Source organism: Gymnoscopelus microlampas (assembly GCF_963454915.1).
Source record: "Gymnoscopelus microlampas genome assembly, chromosome: 16".
In the NCBI taxonomy this organism is placed as follows: domain Eukaryota; kingdom Metazoa; phylum Chordata; class Actinopteri; order Myctophiformes; family Myctophidae; genus Gymnoscopelus; species Gymnoscopelus microlampas.
Genome location: NC_139953.1, coordinates 24790083 through 24802287, shown reverse-complemented (window position 1 = coordinate 24802287; position 12205 = coordinate 24790083). Strand labels below are relative to the sequence as shown.

The 12205-nt window shown below is 41.3% G+C and overlaps 1 protein-coding gene across 4 annotated transcripts in view; it reads left to right on the top strand.

Annotated features, from left to right (window-relative positions):
• The window catches only part of mideasa (mitotic deacetylase associated SANT domain protein a), a 14167-nt gene extending 1972 nt beyond the window's left edge, over positions 1-12195 (top strand). Inside the window, exons 2-13 of one of the 4 annotated variants that reach the window (XM_084082881.1) lie at positions 92-1870; positions 4253-4432; positions 4689-5007; positions 5205-5280; positions 5653-5795; positions 6491-6594; positions 6703-6778; positions 7999-8075; positions 8383-8526; positions 8986-9108; positions 10554-10720; positions 11147-12195. In XM_084082881.1, the coding sequence (XP_083939007.1) occupies positions 383-1870; positions 4253-4432; positions 4689-5007; positions 5205-5280; positions 5653-5795; positions 6491-6594; positions 6703-6778; positions 7999-8075; positions 8383-8526; positions 8986-9108; positions 10554-10720; positions 11147-11411 (3162 nt within the window). In that variant the 5' untranslated portion in view covers positions 92-382 and the 3' untranslated portion in view covers positions 11412-12195. Of the gene's footprint in view, positions 1-91; positions 1871-4252; positions 4433-4688; positions 5012-5204; positions 5281-5652; positions 5796-6490; positions 6595-6702; positions 6779-7998; positions 8088-8382; positions 8527-8985; positions 9109-10553; positions 10721-11146 lie in introns of all 4 variants that reach the window. The other 3 variants (XM_084082878.1, XM_084082879.1, XM_084082880.1) reach the window with 3 other exon arrangements.
• The last annotated feature ends 10 nt before the right edge of the window (positions 12196-12205 follow it).

Below are 12205 nucleotides of genomic sequence, written 5' to 3'. Positions count from 1 at the left end.
GGCCACAGAGGTCAGACAGTCTTGAAAACCTGGAGAGAGAGAGAGAGAGGGAAATAAAACGGTTTCTAACTCCTCCTTTTCTCTTTACAAGGTCCGGAGGATCAGAGAAGGATGAAGGACAGCAAGCCTCAGATCTGATTGTGGAAGGAGGGGTGTGTGCCCCCCCCCCCACCCTCTGCCTTTTCCTTTAGGATTTATATTTCCTCCCAAAATTCCTCTGCTCACACAATTAAACAAAGCAGAGTAGAAGTTGTCAACCAGCCAGAGGCAGTGTAGTCACATTGCACAGGGCACACTGCTTTGCATTCTGTTTGTTGGGATAAAGACAGTTTGCTGCGACTCAAAGATTATTATTATTATTATTATTATTATTATTTCTACTATGAGTCTTACTCCTCAACAGAAAGTTAACACTGACAAGAGTGGCAAACATAGGACTGCAGCCATGAAGGAGCCTGTGCAGCATTCTGGTGAGGTTTATTATGGCACGGGACCTCAGGCTTTAGACTCAAGTCACACTGATACTGGTAACAGCTCTGGTGTTTTTAATCCAGAGAAAGGGCCCCAAAGTCGGGTTCAGTATCAGCAGGCGGCAGGGAAGTGGATGCATCAGGAACCCATACAGGCCCCTGGATGGTCTCAGGAAGCCCCTGGACCAGCCTGGGGGCAGAACTTTGCCCCCTATATGGGTGGGGTCAACAACATCAGAGGTCAAATGCCATTCCATAAAGGAGGCCATGATGTTGGAGTACTGCAAATGGGGGGAGAAACTCAGCCATTAGGATCTGGGGAGGTTTACAGAGAGGCCCCTCAAGCCCATGGCCAGGCTCCGGTGAGGGGTGGCCTTGAGTGGGACCAGCATTCTGCAATGCGGCAGGCTCAGCTCCAGGCCTATCAGCAGGGTCATAAAGGTGTTGACCTCCCGGGTCAGCCCCATGCCCCTTCCCACACTATGCCAGGGTCCATGTTGCAATCGTTTCCATTGGCGTTTGGGCCCACTAAACCACAGCAGCTCCCCCCTGGGTATTACCCTGTGTTCCAGAGCAACAAGGCCATGCCCAACCTGGGCTATAACGAGCAGCCTAAAACACAGCACCAGCTACTACACCAGATGCAGCCACACCAAATGCACCATCAACAGCAACTGCAGCAACAGCACCACCATCAAATTCAACAGCAGCAGCATTTGCAGCAGCAGCAGCAACAGCAACAACAACAACAACAACAACACCAAATGCAACAACATCAAATCCAGCAGCAGCAGCAGCTGCAGCAGCAAATGCAGCAACAATATCACCACCAGCAACAGCTACAGGAACGGAGGCAACAAATGCATCAAATGCAGCAACTGCACTCGCAAAACGTGCAGCAACAAGAAACGACACAACTTCAACTGCAGCAAAAACAGCAGCAAAACCAAAACGTGCCGACTTACCAACCGCCTGAACCCTGTCCAACTGACACCAGCCCTCAGAAGGAAAACGTTCAGTCGGTGGGCACTCGGGCACAGCAACGTCAAGCAAGGAGCCAGCCCAGTGATCCATCAGCCACGTCAGACCTGTGCGCAGAGAAGGCCTCTTCAAGTCCCCTGGAGCACTCCGAGGCACCGGCTGTCGGCCCCCGGCGCTCGCGTCGCCTTTCGAGGGACGGGCAGTCTCCACTGGGCCCCCCGAACGTGACCCCTTGGGCTCAGGCTTCAAAGGAGCCCCTGTCCTCCCAGAATGGACTAGGAGGAGCAGAGGCCCAAGTGACAACAGGAGGGGTTATCCAGAGCACCCGCAGGAGGAGGCGCACGTCCAAAGAGGTCAACCTGGAGACTCTGGCCCAGAAGGCATCAGAAATGGAGACCCTGCCTTCTAAAGCTTCCAAGGTTAACAAAATCATCATATACACTGATGCTACTGCTCACTGTCTGTAATATTTGCCCACACTCAGTGCAATAGCAATTGAATTAAAACGTTTGAGTATAATTATTTGAAAAGGACTGGCTAGGTTAGCTAGTTAGCAGGTGTGACAAGGGATCTGATTGTGTCATTTAAATAGTTGCCAGCCTCCTATAAAGAGGAAGCACTAGTTTCCATGCAGAACTTCCCTATTGCATATAAAACCTGTTCCTAAATCTATTAACTTGATTTTTAAATTCTAAATTTATTTAATTGCAGCTGTCACGTTTCAACTGCTGCTGCCTCTGCGTTTCATGTGTATACACATACCCCCGTACGTCCTCGTGGAACAGATACTGGTATAACCTGAAAAACGGCTATTATTGAAGAAACTCACTTTGCATAAATTGCTCTCATTTTACTCCTGGGAGATATGTGATATCTTTAACCTTGTTTCTCACGATTTATGTTGATGTTTAAAGAGGCACACCCAATAGAAATGGCTGCATATGTTTCCACAATAGTTCAACTTATGACTGAGAAAAACAGACATTAAGCACAGCAAAGTAGTTAAATTAAGTCAAATGTTTTCTATTTTTTTTTTTTTTGTATTTGAACATGCAGTACTCTGACAACATAAGGATTTTCATGTACAGTAACAGTATGTGTGTGCAGAGCGTCCATGCTGGCTGTACTGCAGAAGCCACTGCAAGTCTGCACACCTCCACATTCCTCAGGCTCTACCAAGTCATTCAGCAGAACTAGGGAGGGGCTGCTGCACACTCTCACTCCCACACTGGCCAGCTGGCTCTAAACAGACAGAAAATTGTGGTTATTCGCAACCCCAAGCTGTTGTATTTTAGTCACCGGTAGCACTTTTAGGTGGGCAATAACATTACAGTGTAATGATTGTTGTTGCATTCATTATTACATTGATCTATACAGTTTCATTGTTAACACAAACGGAATTCCCTAAGTTTACTACAATGGCCATTCTATAAGATCCGTAATGATAGAATAGGTGATGAACGTGAAAATGTATGAATTAACCAGTTGACCGGGGTCCCCGATGGCTTTATAATCTCTCAGCTCCTTTTTCCTTCTAGTCTACACCAAAACTCATTGCCGAGAATAGCCGCCCTACAAGCTCATAACGTGTCGCAATGCCTTGTGAACTTGTAGATATGCTGTTTTCACCTCATGTTCACCACAGAATAGGGATGCTAGGGTTCATGTGGGTTCAGTTCTGTTGTGCTTATTTTATTCAAATGTATAGCTGGTCTACAATTATTTCAATTTGGGTTTACACTAGTCAACACTCCACCTTGTTTTTTAGCAAGAACAGCTTTATAGCAACTATATATTTATCTTCTTAGGCAACGGTGCAGACACCTGAAATGATACGCCATAATTTAACGAACAGTAAATATAACCGTTATAGCCATTCAAGGTAGAAATATTAATAATAATCATCAGAATTCTTGTAATTTGTCATTTTAATCAAAGGGCAATATTACAATAAAATATGCCCACAGTCACATTTTATTATTACAAAGTAATTACACGGCAACGTTTAAAAATAGAATTACTGCCATGGTCTTAAAAGTCTGTAGGAAATGTAAGGCACTCATAAGTGTGTGCTTTGCCCATACATCTGTGATTATGTAATTATGACATTCTCTATTCCCAAACAGTGATTATACAACTACCGTATACAAAAAGTTATGTCTTTTTTATTTACTATATCATTCATTTGTGTGCTCTCATTTCTCAATACAAAACGAGTATTCTATACCCTCATATATATATATATATATATATATATATATATATATATATATATATATATATATATATATATATATATATATATATATATATATATATATATATATGACCGCTTTCAACCTGGCATCACTATTTTGGGCATGTCGTAGGTGAAAGACCGCTTTCAACCTGGCATCACTATTTTGGGCATGTCGTAGGTGAAAGGTTTACATTTATTTAAAGGTGTACCTTGAGATTTTGAGTTTCCCACATTTTGTTTTTCATAGGTACACAAAGTCACAGTATTCATTAGCAGTTCAGTTAGGATTTGAAGAACATGGGTAAACATTAATCCAATCCCCTTCAAAAGCAGTTGAGTGGGACAGCAAATAGCCATGACACTGACTCGAGATAGATATATATATATATATATATATATATATATATATATATATATATATATATATATATATATATATATATATATATATAAATAAACAATTGTTCAGTTGTTTTTACAGAATCTTCCTTTGTACATCGACATTTTCTTTCTCACCCATAATCTCCTTGTCTTCCTTTCTTTGTCCACATCTGTGTACCAGCAGGAGGAGCCCCTGGTTATCCCAGTGTCCGTGCCAGTGCATGGGAGTCCACCAGGTCCCTGCCCTCAGGGAAGACTTGGTCAGAGTGAGCATCCTCCTGCTCAGCATGACCACAAGACCTCCGTCATTGTGGCTCGTCGCCGTTCACTTAAAAACACCCTGTCAGAGAACATCTGCCAGGTTGGTTCGGCAAGGACAAGATCGAGATTAAATTTGGGTTATCGATTTGACCCCTATTGACATAGTTGTGCCTTCTCAATGTTTTCTACTAACACAACAGGTTTTTAAAAGGTTAATTTAGAGTCACCAGTAACTGTGTGTTTATCTCCGGCCCCTAAATCTGGTCACAGTATTGTCTTCCTCAGAAACGCTTGTATTTGTGGGGGATTATTTCCCTCCTTGACATTCCTCTGAAACATGTCTTACTCTGCACTAGGACGGGGATGAGGATGGGAAGTCCAAATTCAAGCGCCGGCCACGACCTGAGCCCCTCTTCATCCCTCCACCAAAACCATCATCGTTCATCGCTCCTTCAGTCTACTCCAGCATCACTCACTACCAGAGCCACCTGCGCTCTCCGGTGCGCCTTCCGGATCATGACCTCATCCCCTATACACCTCCGCCCATCCTGTCTCCTGTGCGTGAAGGCTCAGGACTCTTCTTCTCCACCTTCTTGTCTAACATAGCTGCAGGCAACCAGAGCCTGCCACCACCAGCTACGCCAAAGTCTGCTGTGCGTAGCCTCCTGCGCTCCAGTAGGTGTCACCGTGGCCCTTGTTGTATTTCATGGCTATGCAGTAAAATCCTCAATGTTAATTGAATTCTAAGATGCACTCTCTTGTACACACTCAACATTAAATTAAGACTCAGGATTTTACAGTGCATGTGCATATTACTCAAATTATCTTGGAGAGTGTCTCTAAAAGCACTCTGTTCCATGTGTCTTTTTCAGCCAGTTCAGTCGGTTCAGACATCACACCTCCAGTCCTGCCCTTGATCACTGATGCTGCCCCTGTGTGTTTTGAACCGTGAGTACAATCCACACTTGTTTTCTGTGGTTGAAAATGTCCTCCTGGACCCTCAGAAACTGACTGGATACACAAAATTAAGACATTGACTTATTGTTACGGTTACAGTACATTATCTGATTGCAATTCTGCACCTTTTATAATAAGAATTGCTATTCACTCACCTACAATATCTTAGTGGTGTCTTCATCGCTTCTGTTTCTGTAGTAGTATAGGTTAAAATGTCTCTCTTTGTCCTAAATTATTCTTGTGGATACTCTTTTCAATGTATTTCTATTTTTTTTCAAGTTGTAATTTTGTTGCACCTGCAATAATTCATGAATCAAGTCTCTTCATACTTGTAATATTTGTCTTGGTTTTGGACTTGGTCAGGCGGATCAACATTGGCCTTCAGTACCAGGCAGAGGTTCCAGAGCTGCGGGGGCGGGATGCCTCTCAGTTTGACCTGCACAAGGCTGACGTGGTGTGGTTGCCTTTGGAGGAATCCCACTTCAAGAACGTAGACCAGCAGAACAGTGAGTGCCTTGTATTTCATTAACCCATTAAAACAAGAAAATCATCTGTGTTATTTTAGATTTTAGCTATATATATGAGTGTGTGTCACGATCTTTCAAAAATCGTGATTTTTTTTTGCAAATCTTTGAATATATATATATTCTCAAACTTTGTTTCTGGGGGTCCTTGGAACAAAATATTTTGAGATGGCGGGTGTGCTGCCATTTGCATATAATTTTGAGGGTCCTTTTCTCCTTGACATGAAAACGTTTTGAGCACCACTGATATAGCAACATAGGTTTTTCAGAAAACTGTTAGGATCTAGAAGACATTTGTAGAATCGGCCTCAGGTCTTAATGGGTTAATAAATAATCCCTGATTTATCCACTTTGTGTGTTACTACTTCCCTTTAAGGCCCAATCTAGGATTGTTTAGATTTTTGAACATATAGGGTAATATTCTCATACATTCTTAAAGACGGATATGAATGAAAACAAAACAGACTTATGTCCCCAAATACAGAAAATACAAACTGTTGTCTATTGTTTAGTCCTATCTTGAGCTGAGTCAATCAACTAAAGAATAAAACACTACGCTATTTATAATTTTTTGGTGGTGGAGCTACGCATTTGTTTATTTTTGCATGACAGATTGGATCTTTAACTCGTCTGAACTTATTCCTTTAAAATATCTTAATTTTCTCTACATACTGTAGTGGAGGATATGATGAGCTTGGCTTGTTCCAGTGTGCTCCATGGTGGAGGAACCAATCAGGAGCTGTTTCTACACTGTATGCATACATGTGGGGGTGACATCCTGGTGAGTATAGTGACCCATAGTTCACTGGGTCAATTACTACTAGTCGTGGTCTCATCATCGATTTTGGCACTCAGTTTGTTCACTGGACGGAATCATGTTGATTTCTAGGAGACGTTGAGACTTTTGATGATTGGAGAACGTGTCTTCCCCAAAGGTCATCACCTGGCAGATTATCACTACTCAGGTGAGGAACAAGTATCACTTTTAAACGATGAACATTAGAGCTGTTTTTCAAATTGTAAATTTGCCATGTCGTATGCCACATATTCACCCTTGTAAACAGACATCCAGACTCCTTTCCCTTTGACCTGAAAACGTTCTCCCTCGCTCCCTACACCCACCCTGACAGATTGAGTAAGGGAGGGTCTGGGAGGCTGCCAACTATCTTCGAGGCTGTCAACTAATGTTTGACATCTTTTTCTTTGCACACATGATGCGTCATACAGCAGGTGCACCTTATACCTCCATGAGGTGCACTGTTCACAACAAAGCCAGGTGCAGAATAAACTAATACACTTACAACCAAAACACTAGTTGCACAGTGGCAGAACAACAAGAAGCCCACGATAGTCTGAGCAAACAAAACCAAAAAAATGCTGTCTATGCATCTTTTGGTTTGTAACTGCACAGCAGCAGTGTTGATTAATAAAGCCATGTGATGTCTTACTGTACCTGGAATTAATGCACCAAACCTAGCCTTGCATTCCGGTGTGTTGCTAATAAAATGTCTTGCATGATACTGTTACTTTACACATGCATTACAGCTAGATGTGTCAACCATCCTCTTCTGGCTCATCAGGTTCTACGGTGTAAACAGAATGATTTCTTCTGACAAGGCAGCTGACGCAGGAAGGCACAGGCATAAACAACATTCATCAAATGTCTCAACCTCTTTGAAAAGCCCCCTCGTTGGGGCATGCAATCCTGTCAGAAATCTGGGCAAAGTTGAATGTTTTTCAAAGACGGCTGTAATTCCGGGCGTGATCTGTTTATGGAGTTGAACCGCATTCAGGGCCGAAAAGTTTAGTTTGCCAGCATACTGGGATCATTTCGCTTTGCAGTTTGTATATCCGGCCTAGAACGGATACAGAAACGTATGTGTGCGTGCGTGTGTGGAAATTAATGGATACAGTAGGCGGGCTCTAGACCGGATATGAGCACTATACAGTAAAATGGATGCAAGGTTAGCATCAACAATGAGAGTGGCTTCTCTCTGTGCATGCTCTCTTTGTATTCGATCTGTTTCAACTAAATCTAGGGCTTCATAAAACTGAGGGGGCTACTAAAATACTATTCAGCCACCTGCCGCTAGGGGGGCTGCAGCCAGGCCAGCCCCATAGTTTTGCTTATGCATGCTGAAATTGAATTTTTGTGACCATAGTATTGTCTCTGATTTACTCTCAGGTTCAGATAGTTGGACTGCATCAGAGAAGCGCTACTTCAACAAAGGCATCTCTGCCTACAGGAAGGACTTCATTAAGGTGCAGAAATTGGTACGCTGTTTCGCTTAATTGAAAGTACTTGCTTCTACCCATGCATTGTTGTTTTCATGTAAAATGTGGATGCAATTTTTTTTCATGTAAGAATCAAGATCATAAAACACATCTTTAACACAGCACCTTACCTATTAAACAGTGAGATAAATCTACATGTACATACATGAACAGTAAAATCTAGTGTTAATTTAACTATAAAGAGTGTACAATTTGATTCCATTTATACACTCTTCGATGTCGAGTTAAATGAACACTGCTGATTTTACTGTATACATGTTATTCAAACTTAAAGGTGCAGACCAAGACTGTGGCTCAGTGTGTAGAATTCTACTACACATATAAGAAACAGGTGAAGATCGGTCGCAGTGGGACTCTGACTTACGGCCCTCCAGATTCACCTGAGGAGAAGGGCACAGAGGCAATGGTAGATATCAAGGTAGAGTAGTTTGTTGTTGTTTTTATTTTGTTCACCATTGTTTCTACCATTGATAGTTATTACTGGTTATGCTTTATTAGTTTGATCCAAAATGTGACTACATACCGTAAGTGTCTGTGTACATTTGAGAATCAAATACTCTCAACTAAACAGGTGAATCCCCTTCAAAGCTAGGTGCCAGTGCTCACCTATTAAAATACACATACACTATGAAGGGGCTGAGAGAAGATCAATTGAAGGGAATTATATTATTTCAACAATTAATTTATTGCATGCATTTGTGTAACCACCTGGATTTCAACCCATTGTCTCCCAAATGAGAGAAACTAAATATCTATCACTCAGCTACTGGGTCTACCTCCAGGGCTACTCTACTACATTTGCAAAAGGGAAGTTGTTGCTACCATATATTTTGTTAACTGAACAAAGATTGATGTTTTCCCAAATGTTCTGCCACAGAGTTCTCAATCAAAATTGACTCAAGGAGAGGTGGAGGGAGATGATAAGAAGGAGCATTCATATGACCAAAACCAAGCTGTCAACATGGCTAGTGTGACTCATTCACTACAGGTTCATGACTATGTAAGTATTTCACCATGACCGGTAAATGTTTGTTATGGACCAATTTAGACTGGAGACATTTATTTGTATCTCATAGTTGACATCTGGCCACAAACCAGATTCGAACACTCACAGCTACGGAAAATAATCATATATATTTATAATAATAATAGTTGCTGTAGAGTCGTTCAGTGTACCACATACACCAGGGACAATTTATATTCTCAGATAATGTTGGTTTATTTTATTTTACTTTGCTACAGCTGGTTGTGTTCAAATCCCACTCGAGACCCTTTGCTGCATATCATCCCCTCTCTCTCTCCTGCCTTTCCTGTCTCTACTCACTGTCAAATTACAGCAGATAATGCAAAGTCATACCAGTGCCGTGGCATAGCCAGGATTTTCATGTTTGGTGGGCAAAATTTCAGCTAGGGAGGGGGAGACACCGGCCGATGAGTCTATTGAGAAATCGCTATATTGCGCCGTAATACAAGAAAAGGGAAGGTGGATAACATAGGCTACAATATGCAACTATAATCAATTGCAGATAAATGTATTAATTCTCAAAGAAGCACAGTAGGTTAGACAGCATTACAGGCAGATAAATGAGAACATGACATCCTATTGAGTCATTTCAAAATTGCGATTACAACAGCAAACAAAGTTAACAAATCAAATAATGTTCAAACATGTGCAACCAAAAGCCCACGTCCTCCATCGATCTAGTAATCTAGTACTACAGCATGAGACAACAGGGCTTGCATTTAGAGAAAACATTCAGTTAAATCTATCTCAAACGCTAAGAGAAGGAAGAGTCATACTGTGTAACCTTTTCAATTAAACAAAAACAAAAAAACGTTGCGTAACTTTCTGCCATCGTTGTAGTTGATATCCAAGATGTCATCATTATTAGGACTCTGCAGCATTCGTTTGGGACCGGTACTTTTGTGGTTTTGTTTCAGACTGTATTCTAGGAATTGCACTCGTAAGTACAGACTATAGACAAACGCTATAAAGACAATGGATACATTCAGAAGTTATAGTATATATTTGTTATTCTTTACCATCAAATGATTGATTTGCTGATTTGCCATGGAGCCATAAACCCCACCTCTCAGAAATATCCTGCTGGTTAAAACTCCATAAAGAACTGCTTTGACTAAGGGCTGGTATAGTAGTAATAAAGCTACGCTGATGTGTTTTTTCGTTTGTTTTAAGTTATTTTGGGGGGCATTTTCAGGCCTTTATTTGATAGCGACAGTGAAGAGGTATGGGAAATGGCAGGAGAGGGAGATGGGGAAGGACATGCAGCAGAGGACCTGCGGTCAGATTTGAATAGGACGGCTGCAGCAAGGAGTGAGCGTTGATTTGGTTTGCGCTCTAGTAATAAAGCTACACTGTTAAAGTGATTTTTCAACAGTTGGATCTAGTTAGTGTGGTGAAATGAAACATGTCTGATGTTGTAGGCCGTAACAGCGCCAGTGCTGAAAGAACAGGGTTCTGCAAATACGGAGTCAACACCTCTCTCTGCACCTCGTAAGCCTCGTCCCGAATCCACAGGAAAGAAGAACAAAGCCCCACCAAAGCCCCCACAGAACCCCGAGGGAGTGTTTCCATGCAAGAAGTGTAGCAGGTTTGTGTGTGTTTTAAGTATGTGTGACTTAAGTATGTGTGACTTTGTTAGAGCAGAATAATATAATTAAAAAAAATAATTATATATATACTGTGATCTTTATGTCATTAAACAATGTATGTATCTGTATACATATTATGCACAGTAAAATCCAGAAAATGTATTCCTTAATCCTGAATTGTAAAAGTGGACCTTTTTACGTAAAGTTTTACACTTTCAGATTTAAACTTTACTGTTTGCAACATGTGTGAAGTACCTTTTTAAAATATAGGTAGCACTGGATTCACCATATTATTGTTTTTACATGATAATAAGTTTAAGAACAAATAGACTTATAAGCACTCACATTGTATAAGAAAAATATATAATAATGTGGATTGAATGTTCCTTTTATTAATCGTGTGCAATTCATCCCCCGAACTCTAGGGTGTTCTACAAAGTGAAGAGCCGCAGCGCCCACATGAAGAGCCACGCTGAACAAGAGAAGAAGGCCGCAGCGCTGCGCCAGAAAGAGCAGGAGGAGCGTGCAGTGGCTGCGGAGGTAGCCGCGGCTCGGGCCAGGAAACTGAAGGCAGCAGCCATAGGGGCCGATAAGGACGGTAAGGGAAACGGAGTGACAGAGGCGGCAGAAGGCAGTAGCCAGGATGAATCCTCGGAGGAGGAAGATGAGAATGATGAGGACTGGCACTGAGAAAAGAAAAAGAAGCTGTATGGGGGGAGAAAGGATAGAGGGTGGAGATTGTGAATTAGAGAGTGAGATGAGAGATGGGACAACAGAATGACCACAAGAATCGGCACACGAGTGGGATCTCATTTTTCAGCTTCTCAAGTCTTCCAGTTAATCGCTCACACTCATCGCCAGGCTGATACCGGTATCATGTGACCGGTGTCCACGGGTCCCTGTCTGCTTTTCTTCCGTTCGCCAGGGAATCACACTCCAGATTTTTTAGACAGATTTGTATGTTTTAGCTTTTACAACAAAAAATATATATATTTTGTAAATGCACATCTACTGTATGCTACTGTTTGCTAATTTTGCCATTTTTTTGTATTGCTTATTTAATTGAACATCGAAATAATATACTTTTTCACTGTGTGGACTCACTTTGATGGTTCTTTGATATTCTGTAGTATCTATAATCAGAGGGTGTCTGTTTTGCAATATGTCTTGATCAAAGCAGTCTTTCAACTTTATACCAACAGCCTTTTAAAATAGATTGTATAACAACACATATTTAAATTGTTTACTTTTCTAAAGAAAATGCTATTATGATTTTTACAGATTGTCATTTAATCTTTAGCTCAGTTGCATGTTTATTTTTCAATTGAGGGACCTTTACAATGAATTTCTTGTGTATAAAAAAAAGTATATATGAAATTTCATATATTTATAATAATGCAAATGCAATGATTTCGGTCATATAAAATCTTTTTTGTCTGTGACTTGGAAGAGTCTATTAAAAAGTCCAGCTGTTCTCGTGAGTG